A 20,901-nucleotide genomic window follows, 5' to 3' on the forward strand; every position below is an offset into this window, starting at 1 on the left:
TGATCAATGGTTAATCTTTTCACAAAATAACCATTTTCCATTACAGAAAAAAATAACAAAGACAGGAAAACTTATGTAATGATGTATTAACTTGTCCTAAAACCACAGACAGACACCACACAACATAAGTGAGTTAAAATTTAATGTCACATCAGCAATACTTCAGCCATAAAGTGACGCACACAACAAAAACTCACTTGTACACAATATAAGTACACTTTACTTTCTGTCAGGTGATCTGAAAATTAAACGATTTTTTTGTATTTCAGCTATATGGCAGGTCTGTAAAAACTGAGTCTGGACCAGACAATCCAGTGACTGACATCATGAGCATTGACCCACACAAATGTGATAGATGACCTGCTATCAACCGAATCACCAATCGATCCATTTAGTCACCTCTTAGGAAGCATCCATTTGATTTGTGTGGGAGGGTGGGAAAGGTTTAGGAGAACAATCTATTTTTCCCCCAGCTATATCCAACAAACTATTTATTTACTGAGTACCATCAAACAATCATATTTCATCTTCACAAGACAAAAGAGTTAACTGACTTTAAAAGTCCAATTTCCACCCTTGCCACCCTTGGGCTGGTATTATGGAGTTACATTTTGGCTGGACTAACAAGTCTATGCATAGTCCAATCACAATCGCGCAAGGAAATCGAAATCCGGTTTGTAAACTGTCGTGCAGATTTCGGTTGATTGCAAGATTTGCAAAGAATGTGCACTGCCAACTCGTCAACAGATATTTTCCAAACCTTTTCATGTTTGTAATCAAGGTGCTCGCGTGATTTGATGCACTTCGCAATGTAAGACCCGTTTTATCACAGTATAGATCTTTATTATCGATCAGATCGTCTTGATTGGGTGCTGCCATTTTGTTTGAAACAAATGCAAGTGAGGGAATCGGATTGGTCCATAGGAGAGGCTCAGAAGGGACATAACTCATAATAAGCACTGGAGGCGCTACGATCGAGCCCAGGAATTCCAGCCTAGTTTGGCAAGGGTCGAAACTGGACTTTTATAGTCAGTTAACTCTCTTGCCTCGGGAAGATGTAATATTTTTTAACAAACTATTCATTTAAAAATCAAATGGATGCTCCCTAACAACAAACATATGTTGCTGGGGACATATATTCTTACCCGGAATCCTCACACGTTTGAAAATGAAAGAAGACTAAAACAAAATCCATAAAATGTTTTGTAATTGGCATTGTGTTTTAATAACATTTCAGTTCAAAAGATCCTACCACACTCACCACACACTCTCAAGACTCATTGGAATTCATCAAACAAAACAACACATATCTAACCAACCAAACAACCATAGTGAATGAGTCAGTCAGTTAGATTTAACTCTGCTTAGTCCAGTACCGGTATTCTACTTCACAGTTTGTCTTATTGATGTGAGGCCTAAGTGGTGCAGGAAGTGAAAGCCACAACCATGCATGGTATGGTGCTGATGAACCTGGAGAAATAATCAGGACAAACCAGGATTACAGGCCACGATCCAAGGTTGCTGGCACACCTGAGGGATGCAATTGCTCACAGGTAATTCCAGCGCCTCGGACAACAGGGCCACTTCTACCCCCTCCAAATCATGATAAACATGCAGTATTAACAATGACTACAGTAATAACAAGGAAAGAGCAACAGATTGTATGGCCTGTCCTCCTTCAGTTGACTCTTACCACAAGCATGGACATCTGGAAGCCTATAGAAAAACACAGGGGATTTGTACATTGCATAAACATGCAAAACTCTGAATTAGCTTATAAGACCTTGAAAGACTGTAATTCTGCTAACTGGTTCTTCATGCCGTCAAGAGACGGGTAATTTGAGATCGAGAGCCCCATGGGAATGGATCCAGGAGTTAGTTCAGGTTTACTGAAATGCGAGCCCTGGAGTTATAGAGGATGGATGCTGTGAGTCCCTAGGACTGGCATCCATATTGTTGAGAGGTATGAAAACAATACAGCTTATCGTTAATATCCAATGCAAAAGACTGACATGAAAGTAGGCATAACCTTATCAAACATCACTGAGGTCTCATAAATTCTGTGTCAATGGCAATATTATATTTCTGCAGCAACTGCCCTACACACAACACAAACAAGACATAAGGTTACAAGGGTTACAAGGCACTCTGGGTGTCTGACACACAATCTGACGTCGACAAAACTTCCTTCACCATCAGCAACAAGGAAGACAACTGCTCATTGATGTAACATTTTAATGTCACCATTCTATCAACTCTCTCCTCAAATCTTTGGATGTATTATTTAGATGAATAGTCTGTTAACACTTTATTCTGTTTTCTTGTCCGAGCGGAAGTTTAACAGAAGTCCGCCGATGACCACGGCGTGGCAGCAGTGCAAGGTGGCGCTGCTCAGTGCTGTGGATGGGTAGGTGTTCCAACACAACTCAATCAGACCAAGCACCAGAATCCTGCAGGTACAAGTGAGAAAAAGAGTGAGTGAGTGTTAAATCCTGTCGTGGATATAGCTTGGGGTGAAATGACACAGCAAGGTCATGATACATAGGTCACAATAAGATGTGTATCGCGATATACATACATCACATTGGGTGGAAACTTCTTATCTAAATATTTCAGAGCCGGTTCAAATGGAAATGGAACACAGGCAGCAGTGTAGAGTGTGGAACTGGTCATGACTTACCGTAAGACCCCCGGTAATGAAGTGGAACACAGGAGGTAGTGTAGAGTGTGGAAGTGGTCGTGACTTACCGTAAGACCCCTGGTAATGACGTGGAACACAGGAGGTAGTGTAGAGTGCGGAAGTGGTTGTGACTTACCGTAAGACCCCTGGTAATGACGTGGAACACAGGAGGTAGTGTAGAGTGTGGAAGGGGTCATGACTTACCATAAGACCCCTGGTAATGACGTGGAACACAGGAGGTAGTGTAGAGTGCGGAAGTGGTCATGACTTACCGTAAGACCCCTGGTAATGACGTGGAACACAGGAGGTAGTGTAGAGTGCGGAAGTGGTCATGACTTACCATAAGACCCCTGGTAATGACGTGGAACACAGGAGGTAGTGTAGAGTGTGGAAGGGGTCATGACTTACCATAAGACCCCTGGTAATGACGTGGAACACAGGAGGTAGTGTAGAGTGCGGAAGTGGTCATGACTTACCGTAAGACCCCTGGTAATGACGTGGAACACAGGAGGTAGTGTAGAGTGTGGAAGTGGTTGTGACTTACCGTAAGACCCCTGGTAATGACGTGGAACACAGGAGGTAGTGTAGAGTGTGGAAGTGGTCATGACTTACCGTAAGACCCCTGGTAATGACGTGGAACACAGGAGGTAGTGTAGAGTGTGGAAGTGGTTGTGACTTACCGTAAGACCCCTGGTAATGACGTGGAACACAGGAGGTAGTGTAGAGTGTGGAAGTGGTCGTGACTTACCGTAAGACCCCTGGTAATGACGTGGAACACAGGAGGTAGTGTAGAGTGTGGAAGTGGTTGTGACTTACCGTAAGACCCCTGGTAATGACGTGGAACACAGGAGGTAGTGTAGAGTGTGGAAGTGGTTGTGACTTACCGTAAGACCCCTGGTAATGACGTGGAACACAGGAGGTAGTGTAGAGTGTGGAAGTGGTTGTGACTTACCATAAGACCCCTGGTAAAGACGTGGAACACAGGAGGTAGTGTAGAGTGTGGAAGTGGTCATGACTTACCGTAAGACCCCTGGTAATGACGTGGAACACAGGAGGTAGTGTAGAGTGTGGAAGTACCACACATAAAACTGGTAGTGGAGAGAGCGACTAAAACTCACTCCAATGAAGTTGGCAGTAAAAAGAGGCAATATAATCTGTAGAGACGGTTAAGGCAGAAACAAAACATTCTTCATATGAAAACTACCAACATATCTCCCACCATATGATGTCAGTGAGTTTGGTTAAATGCCACGCTGAACATGTGATCTTGATGTTGGAAGAAAGTCTGACGTGATGCAGGTCTTTAACACTTAGATGAAACCCATGAGCACCCATGTGGTGCTGACAAACCTAGAAACATAATCAGGCCAAATTCGGGATTCAAACCCACAATCATATGTTTTTGGCATGCCTGAAGGGTGTAACTCAGCACAGCGAATTCACTGACCACTGTGCCACCCCTGCCGCGATTTGCTGTGCAGAGTTGCATCCCTTGGGCACGCCAGAAACCTATAATTGTGGGTTTAAATCCCGGTTCGCCCCGATTATGTTTCTAGGTTTGTCAGCACCATATCCATGCTCGTGGGTTTCACCGAAGTGGTAAACGTCTGAGACCTGCATTACTTCGGGCTTTCCTCCCACATTAAGCTAACACGCCGCGATATAACTTAAATACTGTTAAAAGCGGCGTTAAACCCAACTCACTCACTCTCTCACTCAATCCCATGCCGCCCACAATGTAAGACTGGACATCAACAGGACAAAAGGATATGATCTGGAGAAAAATTCCTTGTTCTATTTTTCATGAAGAAGCCAAATAATGTACTTGGGAATAGCCTGAAATAAAGAACAAAACAAAACAATTATTACTTCTGAATGTACTTATTTGTTGATATTTAAGGAACTCCTAAAAAAGCATGGTTCAGTAGTATTATCTATTGTACCAGTATTATTTCTCAAACTAAAAAGAATGGATAATAAGTCTTAAAACAAAATGATATTTCTTTCAAATGTTATGTACCGGTACTATTAAAATATTCAGTTGCAGATATCAATCACATACTCTCAAAGTGACTGAGTGAGAGGAGAGACTAAAACTGCAATTGGAATATCATGACAGCTTTGGGAGCATCAGAAATGAGTTTCACACATTGGAGAATCAAACCCAGAACGACAGCATGATGAACCAACACTTTAACCATGACGCCAACAAACCATTCCTGATCATGATTTTACAGGACCAATCTTACCGGACCAATCAAACAGGACCTCCATATCGTCCAGGGCTCTCGTTTCGGTTAGTGTAGGTTTGAGATTTTGAGGGTGCCCCACATTCAGCCAGTAGTAATAACAATCATGGATACCACAGACCTACTCCACCCCATTCCATTCCACAAATCAATCACCGGGACAAGTCAAAATTAACAAATTAGTGTTACATAGCACTAACATCACCCTGTGGAAGGCATCTGCATCTGCTGTTATTATTAAACTCACTTTCTCCACTTGATGATGAAGAACACCACCAACAGCAACACATGTCCCGCTAACAGCGCCACATGAAAATTTCGGTTAAGAAATATTTCTTCTGGGAGAAACCTCCAGTTTACTGTCCATTTGAAGAAAAACTGCCTGCCCAGATCAAACGCTCTGCTGATATACCCCACCGGGTTCTCCATCAGAAATGGGAAGCCCAGCGACAGCTGAAAGATATATTTAAAGCTTGGTGTAGATGCATTTTACTGACACCTGTCCACCATGTTTGTTTGGTGCCACTCAATCCGCAGGTGACAGGTTTGCTGTTTCAAAAATAGGGCGATAAAGCTCTAAATATGCAGTGAAAAACATCTCCACATGCATTTGTATGGTTGATTTGGCAAAGAAATCCAGTTAACGTTGTATACAATCTAGCAGCTAACATAACAGGCAGAGCAGTTGTTAACGGTGTTAAAAAAACAGCTGTTAACACTGTATACAAACCAGCTGTTAACACTGTATACAAACCAGCTGTTAACACTGTATACAAACCAGCTGTTAATACTGTATACAAACCAGCAGTTAATACTGTATACAAACCAGCTGTGGAGTGTATACAAACCAGGTGTTAATACTGTATACAAACCGGCTGTTAATACTGTATAGAAACCAGGTGTTAATACTCTATACAAACCAGCTGTTAATACTGTATACAAACCAGCTGCTAATACTGTATACAAGCCAGGTGTTGACATACCTGAGTGACAGCACATATAGCCAGGCGGAGAATTGTGCCCAGCGTGCCGTGTCGGATCATTAACAGCAGGAAGACCGCAGGCGCAAACAGCAACAGGTTCATCTTCACAGACACACCCAGGCTGGAAACACGGGATTTGAACCAGAACAACATCCTCAACTATCCAGTGTAACCATGGTAACATATCTCCATTCTATTTTGATGTATGCCCTTGGTCCACTGGCCAGTAAAACTTTGTACTGAAACTACTAAGTCACATTAAACATTTCTCCAGCTACATCTACAGTACTCTACTTCTACTTGTTAAAACTCAAACAGTGACAAAACATTTTAAATAAATCTTTGAATTATTAACATGTTTAATATGTGATTTTGTCCTTCAACAAACTTGGTAATATGATATTTGGGATTTGAAAACTATCACACCACAAAGGATATTGTGGAAAACATTAGCATCAACGGTAGCGTAGATGAAAGTATCTGGTCCTCACCTGTAGAAGAGGCAGCCAACCATCCAGTGGTCTCGCAGGAAGAGGGCCACGGACAGGTACAACAACAACATGGCAACTGGATCATTGAAGAGTCGCAGGATGAAGATGGAATGTATCCTATATGATGTGCAGCACATGAACACATACATGTACGGAGGGACCTGAAAGACAGACATCAATAACAATACTGTGTCTTATACAGGTGTAATGATACAGTGGGGTCGCGATAAGATACGTATCAAGATACTATGGATACAATATGATTTGTATCTCGATACAGTACTTTTATTTCATACATTGCTATTCTTTCTTTTTTTCAGGTGAATAACAACCCTGAAGTATTTGTTTTAAAATTTCAGAGATCAAAGAAGGGATACTGTATGACAGAAACAGCCACTGCACTGCATGTCATGCTTTTAACAGCCAACCAGGAGTGAGTGAGTGAGTAAGTTTAACGCCGCTTTTAACAGTATTCCAGTTACATCGCGGCGTGTCAGCTTAATGTGGGAGGAAAGCCTGAAGTGATGCAGGTCTCAGACATTTACCACTTCGGTGAAACCCACAAGCACGGGTATGGTGCTGACAAACCTAGAAACATAATCGGGGTGAACCGGGATTCAAACCCACAATCACAGGTTTCTGGCGTGCCCAAGGGACGCAACTCTGCACAGCGAATCGCTGCGCCTTAGACGACTGGGCCACCCGTGCCCCCGCCAACCAGGAAGTACTAGAGAATCTGCTTAAGCTGGTTGAAGAGCATGAACACACAATGCCATTCAGAAAGTGGTCAAATGTACCAAATGTCATAAATGGAATAACACTTCCTTTGTAAAGTACAGATTCTGGTACTTTTTTGGGAAGTCCCATTCGGGATTCGAACCCACACTGCCAGAGTGAAGTATCTAATCGCCCAGTGTCCCACACACAAAGTCAGCAATCTAACCCACCCAGCCACTGAGGCTTCCATAAAAATGAAAGTCTGACAACTTGTCGTCTAGATCATGTACTTTGTTGTTGATGAGCAGTTTCTGATATCATTCATGTGTTTTACAGTAATGTAACTTTATGTAAGTTTATGAGCGGCCGAGAGTTGGAAATCAATGTATTGAATCATGGACCTTGTTATGCCATCTCTTGCTGGCCCAAAATTACTTTCCCCTTTAGAAAGTAAATCAATAGAGAGTATTAGCTGATTGTTTCTGTATTGTAAATATCATAAAAAAAACTACAATGCGAGCCTTCGGCTCAATGGAGAGGGGTGATTAATAGGACACAGTATAACTACCTTCCTGGTGTGTCTGTAAATATCAAAGACGACAAGCAGCGTCAGCAGGTATAAGGCTGCGAAGATGTACTGTCCAGTCTTGAGATCTGTGCCCTTCTCTGTCACGTAGTAAAAGAAGCTGTAGATGTACACAAATCCTGCTGGGTACCTGCAACGCCGTAGTTCATGAAAATAATATTCAGACCTTCATTAATTGATTTTTCTCTTTCAAAATGTTTTGTTGAAGTAAAAACATATATCAAACTTTGACACTACAAATTGATTTTAAAAATGTATAAATATAGAGTGGGAAGGCATTCTCTATTTTTCCTTTCATTAAATGTGACAGTGCGTCATTAATGTAATAGTATTTGCATGGGAAGAGCGAGTATAGATGAAGCGATTAATAGTACTTGCCATCTTTGACAAACATTCATGTATCACTTTTCACGGACAGATTCAATTGATTATGTTTCCATGCAAGTGTGATTATTAGGCCTTGCAATAATGAAAACGCTTTAAAAGGGATGCATTTTCTCCATATCATGAATTGAGGGTCAGTGGATCCGTAAAACTTCTTTAAATATGGAAAACCAGCGTGTGGAATGATCTGTATATAATCATGGTACAGATTAAAATCCATTTGTATGTATGTATACATCCCCAAAAGAAATTGTCAACAAGGTGGTTTTTCAAGTCCAAAATGGTTTCACTATAAATGCAGGTCAAACTTACTTTAGTCAAGCAGATTTGAAACGGTTCCGGCGGAAATGCATCTTCCCGAGGCAGGAGAGTAAACTGTCTTTAAAAGTCCAGTTTCGACCCTTGCCGAACTAGGCTGGAATTGCTGGGTTCGTTCGTAGCACCGGCAATGGCTATTACGAGTTATGTCCATTCTATGCCTCTCCCATATGGACCAATCAGATTCCACCTCTCGTATCACACGCATTTGCTTCAAACAAAATGGTGACGCCCAGTCAAGACGATCTGGACGACCATCAAGATCTATTTTGATATAAAACAGTTCTTACTTCGCGAAGTACATCAAATCACTTGAGCACCTTGATTAAAAACATGAAAAGATTTGTAAAATATCTGTTGACAACGAGTTGGCGATGCACATGCTTTGCAAATCCTGCAATCCACCGAACTCTGCGTGACAGTTTACGAACCGGATTTCGATTTCGGTGCGCGATTTTGATTGGACTATGCATAGACCTGTTAGACCAGCCAAAATGTAACTCCATAATCCCAGCCTAGTTAGGCAAGGGTGGAAACTGGACTTTTATAGTCAGTTAACTCTCTTGCCTCGGGAAGATTGGGAAATGTTTCCTTAATGCACCGTGCATTATATCTTTCATGGTTCTAAACATGATTAAGAAATTTTGTGAAACATGAATGTTATAATACTGGAGTATAATAATGTATTCTAGGGTTTTGTCAGGAGCAAAATATTGTGTCCCATAATTTCATAAAGTTTAAGAGTGGACACAGACAATTTGCACAGCAAGTCCCATGGGATGCAAAGATATCATGAACGACAATCAATCTTGGTCCTGTAAAGCAGCATGCACATTAAATGTTACTCTCCATGTTATATTTTCATTCAGTCAATAGGTTTCGTCAAACATTCTACAATTAGATTAAGGTCTCACAAATACTTCACATGTTGTTTGTTGTTGGTAAAGTAGTTCCCCCTGCACCCCCATTTTCAAGCCTAGGATTCCCCAACTCATCACTAAGAGTCCCCAGGACAAACATAGAAGAAGCAGTGTAGTTACACAAGAGGTCCAGTGTCCCCTTTCAGCTTCATGTAGTCGTATGTGCCGTTCAGTACCCCGCCAACTTCCTGCATATATGCAATCCAGTCTATTTCTGTGTCTGGAACATAAATATCAAGAGTGATGATAGCGCATGATATTGTAAAAAAGAAATTGAAAAGAGTCCCTAACTTTTCTGTCAATCATGCCTATCATGTGAGCTATATGAAAACACTTCCCTATAACAATAGCATGATGCAAGTGCTCGCCTTTTCACTGAATTTAAAGGGGCACTGATCTAACGCAATTCCCCGGACTGGTTGTTGCCTTTGTTATTGTTTTTTCCCCGTGAGTACCCGGATGATACGCAACGCAACTGAGCGTGACCAGAGACTGGGCTACCGTCTGCAAGGAGAGCTAAATAAACTTGGAGGCTGGAGGCAATATTTGTTTTACGCATTTTTGCATAAACACTTTTTGGTTAACTGTGATCTATAAGGATTTCGACAAAGGGTGCATGTTAATTAATTTCTTCAGCCTAAACAAACAGACAAAAAGAACGACGGAGCTCATCGGATGTCGTCATTTGGAAATATCCTATCCTATCCTCCGACAGATCGTTATCGGAGTAAACAGCTAATACAAGATTGAATGTATCCTGGATCATGTTTATTTAACTTGTTTGAGTGTGTATCATCGTAAACAGACGTCTTGTATCGTTTATTATACAATCAAGCTTTGGTTAATCCAGTACTGAATCGTTTAATTACAGTTCGGCGTCCTTCATTTGCAAATGATTTAATATTGAGGCGAAAAACAACAGCCGCTCAAAATGCTCAATGGATGATCGAAAACTGAACTGACGGCTTCTAAATGACAGTTCTATTGTTTGTACTTACATTTGATTTTGTTGATGACAACAACATTGACAGCAACCTCGGCCAGAAGTAAGAGAATCATAATCATCCACGACGAATCCGGATCAAAGAGGAATCGCTTCAAAAGCCTGATTGAAAACATACTACCTTCCCTCTTCGCCATGGAGGCTGCCATTTTTGTCACGTGTAAACGCATTCGCGTGATCTGTTCGTTTAGTGTTCCGAAAACACGTGGTTCCGCGGATGCAATTCGGTCTTGCAGAGCTCCAGCTCTCCTCAACATATAATATTAGTAATTATGAGAAGAAAGAAATAATACATATTTTTTTTAGTAATTTCATCCAGGCGACCGAGTTAGATCTATATTCTTATAAAATACGTTACAAGATGGTACATGTTTCTCAGGCTGGCTCTCGGCATAAAACGAGGACTGGTCGGCTCCGAGTCAGAACATATTGTATCGGAGTTGGGTATTTAAGTTAAACTGCTGAATGGGGCAGCTCAATAACACCGGCATTAGGGCGTACTAGCGCATACACACGCACACTCTTCTATATGATGTTTAGGGGCGGTCGGGTAGCCTAGTGGTTAAAGCGTTCCCTCGTCACGCCGAAGACCGGGATTCGATTCCCGACATGGGTACATTGTGTGAAGCCCATTTCTGGTGTCCCCCGCCGTGATATTGCTGGAATATTGCTAAAAGCGGCGTAAAACCATACTCACTCACTCACTATATGATGTTTGATAGGCATTACTTAGAGAAGTTGGCGGCGGATGACAAGGAAGACACAAGTTATGGACAACAACTTCTTTATTTGCTGTAAAGGCGACGTTTCTGTGTAGATCAAGGCTCGTGGTTGCTGTTTTGAATGTGCTCTTGCCGGGTGAGGCGGTTGATGTTGATGTTTCTACATGCTTTGTTAATAATCTGCCTTATAAGGCACTGAATGTGTATTAACTAGCTCATGTAGTCACAGAATTGACTAAAAAAATACTACTTCAGGCACACAACTGTATATTTGATGATACATTGTCAGAATATCTGAGTCTACATGTTCCAACTCGCTCACTTCAATCAATGGACTCATTTCGTCTGACCAACAACCACAATGGCAGACACATAGCATTCACTGCTGCAACTCTGTGGAACAATTCCCCGCCTTCTTCCCTGGACAAGGCGGCATGAGTGGCCCAGTCGTCTCAGGCGCCGCATTTCTCCGGGTAGAGTTGCGTCCCTTGGGTTCGCGCGAACTCGATGATCGTGAGTTCGATTCTCGATTCGCCCCAATTATGTTTCTAGGTTTCATCATACCCGTGGTTGTGGGTTTCTCCAAAGTGGAATATATATCGGGCTTCCTTCCACAGCAGGGCTGACACGCCGCCGTAACATAACTGGAACACTGTTCAAGACGACGTAAAACCCAACTCACTCACTCATCTGGACAGTCCCCTCAATCGCTGCTTTCAAGGTAGCACAGAAGACGCACCATATTAGGATTTCATTCTTCTAGAGAGTTACATTGGTACATGTGTCATTGCAATACAATACACTGATTGATACATATGCAATGTTTCATGATGTAATATATGGGGCGGTCGGGTAGTCTAATGGTTAAAGCGTTCGCTCGTCACGCCGAAGACCGGGGTTCGATTCCCGATATGGGTACAATGTGTGAAGCCCATTTCTGGTGTCCCCCGCCATGATATTGCTGGAATATTGCTAAAAGGGGCGTAAAACCATACTCACTCACTCACTCATGATATAATATGAAACGGTTTCCGAGTTATGCTCCGGAAACGATGCTACACGCATTTGAGTCTAAGTCCGGCTTGTTACCAAGGAAACACACACAATTTATTCAGAAATACCAACAAAAATCAAAAGACACCAGCTCAATGTGTTTTTGATACACATGCAAAGTTTCGTAATGAAATATTAAACGGTTTCTGTGGCGGGGGGACAATTAACCTGTATTGTACATCCTCTCTGCTGAATATAGTGTAGGGATTCCAGGTAAGAAAAGCTCTCCTGCAACCTATTCTGGTGGTTAGAGGCGTCCAAATGGATCGGATGTTCTGGCTCGGTGGCGTGATGTTTGTTTAAATATTATGAATGATTTTGAACTGGATCAACTTCATATTTATACTTTGTGTGTATCTATTGGCCATTAAACATGTTCCAAATTTCTTATTTTCACAAAGCTTCTGAAAAAACATCTTCCCATTTACCAGGACTATGTGTTCTTGTAAAAGTTGGTTGTTGGTGACACGGAGACGTCACTCACGGAACGAAAATGGTGCGTGGGCCCAGGGTATAAATCATAATGTGGAGAAACAAAACACTGAAATATCGAGGACGAAACTGTTTTACAATTTGATGCGGAGCTGATTTCAGTCGCATATTGTCCGAGGAATATTCTGTTATAGAATCTGCAGAAGTCGTTCCAGAGCCATGTTCTCGCTGCTTGGAACAATTTCACAAATGTAATGTATACGTCTTCTACAGGCGGACACAACCAACGCCCAATCCAAAACCCGAACTATTCTAACACAAAGGTTTTCGTCGTCTGGGACTCGATCATTATACTCGATGACAGCATTAAATGGTTGATGGTCGACCCAGAGTAGCTCCCTTCGTGATGAGGAGTGGTCAGAGAGCCCGACCCATAGACCTTTAGCTGAAAGGAGAAGAACATATAAGAAAAGATTCAAACTTTTCCGTCACGTCACAACCGTCGCTCTGTTTTACTGCGTTGTGCCAGCTGTGTCATCGTCGCCATAAATGTAACAGTCCATCGGGTCATCGTCTTCAAAAACTGACTGGTCCGTCAGGTCATCATCGTCATAAGATGACTAGTCCATCAGGTCAACGTCGTCATAAGTTGACTAGTCCATCAGGTCATCGTCGTCATAAGTTGACTAGTGCATCAGGTCATCATCGTCATAAGTTGACCAGTCCATCAGGTCATCGTCGTCAAAAGTTGAATAGTCCGTCAGGTCATCATCGTCATAAGTTAATAAGTCCATCAGGTCATCGTCGTCACCAACTCACTATTCAGTCAGGTCATCGTTTTCACGAGTTGACTAGTCAATCGAGTCATCGCCATAATAAGCTCACTATTCAGTCAGATCATCGTCGTAACAAGCTGACTACAGTCCGCCAGGTCACCGTTTTCACGAGCTGACAAGTCCACCGAGTCATCGCCATAACAAGCTCACAATTCAGTCAAATCATCGTCGTAACTAGCTCAAAATTCAGTCAGATCATCGTCGTAACTAGCTCAAAATTCAGTCAGATCATCGTCGTAACTAGCTCACAATTCAGTCAGATCATCGTCGTAACTAGCTCACAATTCAGTCAGATCATCGTCGTAACTAGTTCACAATTCAGTCAGATCATCGTCGTAACTAGCTCACAATTCAGTCAGATCATCGTCGTAACTAGCTCACAATTCAGTCAGATCATCGTCGTAACTAGCCGACTCGTAGCTCAGGTCTCCATCACAAGATGACTCCTCCGTCAGGTCAACGTTGTCGCCATAGTTGACTTGTCCGTCGAATCGTCGTCATCACGAGCCGACTTGTCGGGTAAGTCTGACTGCATGGTCCGTCAGGTTCTAGTCTTCACAAGCTGACCGGTCAATCGGATCGTCATCCATACATAAACGCCCAGGCCTAAAGAACAAGCTATTAAATGGGACTCTGCGCCGTTTAGGGGCAGTCGGGTAGCCTAGTGGTTAAAGCGTTCCCTTGTCACGCCGAAGACCCGGGTTCGATTCCCGACATGGGTACAATGTGTGAAACCCATTTCTGGTGTCCCCCGCCGTGACATTGCTGGAATATTGCTAAAAGTGGCATAAGACTACACTCACTAACTGCGCCGTATAGGTGCACAGACTAGCATGGACAGAGGGTCACTAACTGCAAGTTGCAGATATCGTGTCATGAAACCGCGACAAGGAGGCGGTGGGATAGTCATGTGGTTAAAGTTTTGGTTCGTCACGCCGAATGCCCGAGTTCGATTCCACACTTCGGCACAATGTGTGAAGCCCATTTCTGGCGCTCTCCCTCTGTGATGCCTGGCTGAAATATTGCTGAGAGTATATAGCGTAAACCACGATTAACTCGCTCGGTCACTCACAAACCAACAATGAAGATCAACACTACATATTCCATTTTCCCAAGACATTTTTTTTTTTTTAAAGGACTTGTAAAAGAGAGACAAATTATTCATGTTTCATGGAGATTCGTGCATGGATCAGTATATGTATATTTTAAATGTTCAACGTACTGAAAACAAGATTCGACGCAATCCCAGTCGCTTTGACAAGGTTGGTCTTCCGTTCCGTATCCATGACAACCAGCCTAGAGTATCCGGGGTAGAGAGTACAGGTGGCATTAGCCTCGAGCCAGGTTTTCACGCCTGTATGATACTTCAGGCACATCCCTTGACTGAGAATAAAGTCCCTAGGACACCAGTAGGGAGTAACTGAAACGGGAATTCTTACTTTCAAAATAATGTTATAGGTTGATGACGTCACAAATCAGGAACCAAATTACCGCGAGACTGACCACCCGATCCATTAAGATGCCTCGTACGGCAATCATAACTTGCTTGGGGTTAAATCTAACTAAGAATAAATTTTAACGTGAAGTTTACACGACATACGGCTATTCCATTGGATGAGAAGTCTGTCGCATGACCGCAAAACTAACCTCAGAAGTATTTAAGGACAACACATTTTGACGTGCACTAATCTTGAAAACGACGTTAAACCCTATGTCGCCTCGTTGACCTGAACATCAAGCCTGTCTATGATGATGCAAATAGAAGACTTTCGTACGAGGAAGTGTCACTAGTCTATGGAAGTTTATCAATGGGGGAGTGAGTCGGGTTAACACCGCTTTGAATATAGTATTACACTTGTATCACGGCGTGTCGGCTTACTGTGTATATCTCATATACTGGGTGAAGGGTGTCGTGCCTGGCTAGCGAAACTCCAATTTTCCCTAGTATCAGTAAAGCGAAAACCCAAGTTGGGGTATTTGTCCTACGAAAGCGAGAAATGAGTAATTGCTATAAAAACACCGGATTACCGTAGTTTAGATTAGCGCCCGTGCTGTTCAAACAGAGGAGAGGAGATTTACTAGAGTCGTTTCGTAAAAAATAATACATTTGGATGTTTAAACCAGAGACCATACAATAGATATTATTATATGGTCTCTGTTTAAACACAGGAGAAGAGATGATCAGTATCTTAATTGAACAAACAATTAGTTTCACTTAGTTGATATGGGTTATGATACCGATGAGTTTAGAGGAGAGTCGTTGTATTTGATGGTATATAAAAAGAGTGCAACTTATTTATCTAAAGACCTAAACACCCTAAGATGCCTAACTGGCTCTAACTGGGGAGCCTCCAAAGATACTCTCCTCTCTCTCTACATATCCCTAATTAGATCAAAACTAGACTACGGCTGCGCCATATACAACATATACAACACCCTAAACAACTCTCTATCTAAAAAACTTGACTCAATACAATATCAGGCTCTCAAACTCATTACACGCACCCAACATGGCACCTCCTACACCTCACTTCAGGCCTTAACAGGAGAAATGCCACTAAGTCTACGCAGGGAACAGCTAAGCTTAAATTTCTGGGCCGCGTCCCAATCAAACCCTCTCATCCAAAACTTAATAAACCAAAACATCAGCCCTAAAAACCAAGCCCTAGCTCGTAAACACCCCTTACTTACCCCAATATCCCAAAGAATAACAAACTACCTAAATGAACACCAAATTAAAAATCTTAAACAAAACTGCAAACAATCAAATATCTTCACCCCTAAACTTAAAATACCCAAAATAGACACAACACTAGCTAGCCAAATAAATAAACAAACCGACCCAAACATAGCTAAGACTACCACACTAGCATACATACACAAAAATTGGCCAAATTGGTGTCACATTTACACGGACGGATCCTCAGATCCGACCTCCAAACACACGGGTTTCGGAATCCATACCACACAACCAACTAAAACCACACAATCCTTCCGACTCCCAAATAACCAATCAATATTCACGGCCGAACTAATGGGCATGGCCTCAGCCCTCCACAATCAAGAATCAAAAAACAACCAAAAAATCCTAATACTTACTGACTCCCTAAGTGGACTACAAGCCCTCCAAAACAAAAATACCAAAAACCGACCTAAATTAATAAATCAAATACTTAAAAGCTCCAACGACCTAACAAAAGCAGGCAAACAAATAACCTTCTTGTGGATACCCGCCCACGTAGGAATATACGGTAATGAAAACGCCGATAAAGCAGCTAAACTATCCCTCAAAATCCCAGAAATAAGCTTAAACTTACCCATCTCAAAATCAGAAATTAAAAGTGTAAACAAACAAAAAATCACAAAAAAATGGCATAACCTATATCTAAACTCAAATAGCCAAATCAAAAGAGTGCTCAGCAAACCACTAACCAAACCAAAAATTCTCCATCCATCAAAAAAAATCGACAGAATAATCACTAAACTCCAAACAGGACACACCAACCTAAATAACCACCTAAAAAAAATTAAAAAACACACTACAGGTAACTGCCCACACTGCAAACAACCAGAAACCCCAGAACACGCACTCATCCACTGCACACACTACCTAACACATCGAACCGCATTACAAACCACCCTCAATCTAAACAAGGCTCTCACTCTAGAAGCAATACTAAACCCACAAAATAAACTAGAAAACTTCAAGGCCTTAGGCGTATTCTTAATAAAAACGGAACTAATAAAACGCATCTAAAACCATAATAACCTACCAAATCAAAATCACATAAACAAACAATCATCCACCATACCCAGCTCCCTTAGTTCTCCTCCCCAACCCCATCGGCATCTATTCCAAATCTCAAAATTCCCAAATTCTATATAAGCAACCCCTAAAGCCCCCTCTTGGGTTGCACAGACCACCCTCGCCCCTTTCGGAAACACAATAAATGGCCTGGCCGGGCCCGTGTGCGAAATACGCATCAGTCGGAAAGCGCACGTTAAATCTCCAAAGTAAGTAAGTAAGTAAGTAAGTTTATCTGAGGTCAATATGGCTAACGCACAAGTTCGAGTGACCATGGTTGATACCGCGCAATGTCCCCGAGCCCGAATCAAAGCCTGGTTATCACAACTTGACATTCATGTAGACAAGTGTACACGCTTGAGGATTTGTCGCTATGTTTGGTAAGATAGAAATATTTGACTTATATCTTAACTCTGTTTTCTTGAGATGGATATAAAAAGAGATTAATCGACCTCATCACGTCAAAATAATGACTTCCGTGTATATTGTTTTCGTTACCAGGGAGTAAAGGAGAGAAAGAAACGCACAGACAGAACTGTGCACATTTGTCTCCCTATGTGCAGCCATGATCCTATGGTCGTGCGTTCGAATCACATATTTCACCTGATTTGTCAACATTTTTTGGAAACATATTTAATACTCTAAATATTATAAGCATATCGTATGATTTTCTCATGCTGTATTTTTTGTACTTGTTCATAAGTGTTACTTTTACCTTCCTCGGTAAGTGTGTAAGTCGGATTTAAGGCTGTTTAAAAAAAATACAGTTTTACTGCCTGTCAGATTATGTGGGAGGAAAGCCCGGACTGATTTTGGCTTCAGGCATTGACCTTTTTGATGAAACCAACGAGCATGGGTATGGAGCTGACAAATTTAGAAACATAACCGGGGAGAACCGGGATTCGAAGCCACATTCATAGGTTTGTAGCTCGTTCTAAAGATGCCACGTCTGGAGCTGAAGTGAGGTTGACTGTTCGGTGGTTGCATGACTGACATGAGGTAAATTTTAGGTGAATACAGTCCATCTAACCTGACGCACTCCGCATTAGCCAGCCGTCAGCAAGATGGTTACCCAGAATGTTGACACAAGGCCAGAAGGTGACCCGATTGAACATGTCCAGGAACCTTTGACCAGTTATCAGCACAACCCGGTTAACGTTTTTGTATCCCAGGATGTCTTCCTACTCACCTCTAACATAGAACACCGTCCACTTCATGTTGTTAGCTGACGACACCTGAACTGTGCGGTGGAGCTGACAGCCGCCGTCGGCGACGTCGTAAAAGAAGGAGCGACATTCTGTCAGTCTAAAGCAAGCCATGCTGCACTTCAACAATGACAGGGCGACGACTGTGGCGATCTCGTAACTGGTCGTGTTTTGAGGTGGGGTGACAGGCCGCAGTAGGTCGTAGCCATGTGATCTAAAACAAACAGCAGGTTGTATCTGAGTGAATGCTAAACGTCGATATATTCCAGCATTAGCACGGCAGCATAAACATACTCGAGTCTTCGTTATTAAAACCAGCGATCCGCGCCATGGGAACATATACGATCAGCAAGATCATGCGTGGTGACGACTCGACCCCCATTTTAGTCGTCTCTTCAAAATCATTGGGGTTTATGGCTTATTTTACCCTGGAACATTGCCTGGGGTACCCGGATTATAATAGATACTTTCATCTACGGAGATGATACTGCTCATATCTGCGTAGAAGATGCTTTCATCAAGGTATCTATATTGTCTCGAGTAATCGACACTAGTTCCGGGTCAGTTATATATAACCACTGGCTTAATTAATAATGACCGATTCGTTTGACTTTCTACCATGACATGTCTTTAATGAGGTACTATCTAAACACTGCATAAAGTAAATCTTCATTCCAATATGTCGAAGTTACCAGAAATTGACACACGCCATATTCTCTTACAACCGTAATAAAGAGAGGAGAGCACAAGATGTTCTCCAAACTACAAACAAATAAACACCTTTAGGTCACTATTCAAAATTTTAGCGACATTATAATATGGTTAAAGCCGGAGGAATATGTTTATCCTCATGATTTCTCCATTACGGAAGGCCCGTGAAGATTCGGGATAGAATAGGCCTTCAGCAACCCATGCTTACCGTAAAAGGCGACTATGCTTGTCGTAAAAGGCGACTAACGGGATCGGGTGGTCAGGCTCGCTGACTTGGTTGATGCATGTCATCGATCCCAACTGCATGGATCGATGCTCATCTTGTCAATCACTGGATTGTATGGTGCAGACTCGATTATTTACAGACCGCCGTCATTTTGCTGGAATATTGCTGAGTGCGGCGTTAAACAACAAACAAACAAACATTACGGAAATTAGGTTTAAGAATATGAAGGGGTGAGAATCATTCAAACTATAAACCTATATCAAACTAATACTCATTATCACCCTATAAAGCACTGAAGGTACAATTCTGCAGTGTGTGTTTATTTTAGCGCTGAATGTGGGGCACGGACGGCTTAGTCGTTCAAGGCGCCGTGATTCACTGTGCAGAGTTGCGTCTCTTGGGCACACCAGAAACCTATGATTGTGGGTTCGAATCCCGGTTCACCCCGATTACGTTTCTACGTTTGTCAGCACCATACCCGTGCTCGTGGATTTCACCGAAGTGGTAAATGTCCTGCATCACTTCGGGCTTTCCTCCCACATTAAGCTGACACGCCGCGATATAACTGGAATACTGTTTAAAGCAGCGTTAAACCCAACTCACTCACTCACACTTGAAACGTTGAAAATAAACAATCAACAGCCAACACGCACCCAAACATTTAATTAAAGAAGTATCTAAGTAGGTGATAATTCTTTTCAGACTGTGTCACTAATACGCTTCCATAATATGGAAACTAAACTAAGCAAAAACTATTTCATTTTAAATGCTGTTGTCATTTAATAAATTCGGTCTTTCCACGAGGTAGGGTTTTGGCGTCGAAGGCACAAGTGGTAAGTCCTTGTTGTAATAGTGTGGGAATATAGAATTGCAGCTTAGATCTATGTAAACCCAAGAAATGATTTTCAACACCAAGAAAACAAACTCCAGTCTATAAACGTTCTGAAAAAGTTGGACTAAACACAAGAATGTTTGACAAAAGAGGCCACTAAACTCAACTTATGTCATAAAACGTTATGAATTAAGTTTTTTTTATCCGACATCGAACTTCTGAACTGGTCCTTACCGACCTGTAATACTGTTCAGAGCGGCGTCAAACCCAACAACGTATAGTGATATACACATCGCATTTACTCAACTCACCTCATCACAAAAAGCGAGATAATGCCGAAAGCCGAAACTGCCAGTGCGAAGTTCTTGCATAACGCTGCTGTATGCTTCACCATGGTGTCTGCTGAATGTCAAGGAAATGTGGAACCGTGTGTAGTTGCCGAACTGAAGGACTTCTTCACAGTTAAAGTCGATATCGAAAGTTAAGTAGGTTGTCTGTACGTTTAGCAGTATAAGACAAGATGTATTAAGTTGAAATGAGTCGTACTGTGTTGTCTGTGCATAACAGATGAACATATCCCTCTATTCAATATCCGGCTTCAAGTATTCGAATAGTAGAATATCAAAGGTGAACAGAAGCGTTGTTCAAAGGGAGATGGTTGCTCATCCAAAAACAATTCTTCAAATATGCTTCAAAAGACGAGCAGGAGAGCGACAATTAGCTGTAGGGAATATCGATTTTCTGCATT

General features: G+C 42.0%; 2 protein-coding genes across 2 annotated transcripts; both read right to left on the minus strand.

Moving 5' to 3' along the window:
- Positions 1-101: 101 nt before the first annotated feature.
- Positions 102-10,480, minus strand: LOC139471767 (dol-P-Man:Man(5)GlcNAc(2)-PP-Dol alpha-1,3-mannosyltransferase-like). Its single transcript, XM_071254255.1, has 9 exons — positions 10,327-10,480; positions 9,449-9,548; positions 7,689-7,836; positions 6,404-6,564; positions 5,913-6,033; positions 5,177-5,382; positions 4,452-4,516; positions 3,701-3,836; positions 102-2,450 (listed from the first exon to the last, which is right to left on the minus strand). The coding sequence occupies exons 1-9, from the start codon at positions 10,478-10,480 to the stop codon at positions 2,309-2,311; spliced, it is 1,233 nt and encodes a 410-aa protein (XP_071110356.1). The 3' UTR covers positions 102-2,308.
- Positions 10,481-12,726: 2,246 nt separating this feature from the next.
- LOC139471712 (uncharacterized) lies at positions 12,727-20,547 on the minus strand. Its single transcript, XM_071254182.1, has 4 exons — positions 20,465-20,547; positions 18,369-18,598; positions 14,597-14,794; positions 12,727-12,983 (listed from the first exon to the last, which is right to left on the minus strand). The coding sequence occupies exons 1-4, from the start codon at positions 20,545-20,547 to the stop codon at positions 12,727-12,729; spliced, it is 768 nt and encodes a 255-aa protein (XP_071110283.1).
- Between the last annotated feature and the right edge of the window lie 354 nt (positions 20,548-20,901).

Source organism: Haliotis cracherodii, unplaced genomic scaffold (genome assembly GCF_022045235.1).
Source record: "Haliotis cracherodii isolate W230 unplaced genomic scaffold, xgHalCrac1.p SCAF_23, whole genome shotgun sequence".
Lineage (NCBI taxonomy): Eukaryota > Metazoa > Mollusca > Gastropoda > Lepetellida > Haliotidae > Haliotis > Haliotis cracherodii.

Excerpts from the sequence above, each read along its gene's own strand:
- LOC139471767 (XM_071254255.1), bottom strand. The coding sequence starts at position 10,480 with ATGGCAGCCTCCATGGCGAAGAGGGAAGGTAGTATGTTTTCAATCAGG. Across the intron at positions 9,549-10,326 it reads TGTCATCAACAAAATCAAAT|ACACAGAAATAGACTGGATT; the intron begins GTAAGTACAAAC and ends TTTATGTTCCAG. Across the intron at positions 3,837-4,451 it reads AAGGAATTTTTCTCCAGATC|AGATTATATTGCCTCTTTTT; the intron begins ATATCCTTTTGT and ends AACCGTCTCTAC.
- LOC139471712 (XM_071254182.1), bottom strand. The coding sequence starts at position 20,547 with ATGGTGAAGCATACAGCAGCGTTATGCAAGAACTTCGCACTGGCAGTT. Across the intron at positions 14,795-18,368 it reads GACGGTGTTCTATGTTAGAG|TTACTCCCTACTGGTGTCCT; the intron begins GTGAGTAGGAAG and ends TTCCCGTTTCAG. Across the intron at positions 12,984-14,596 it reads TGCGTCGAATCTTGTTTTCA|CTAAAGGTCTATGGGTCGGG; the intron begins GTACGTTGAACA and ends TTCTCCTTTCAG.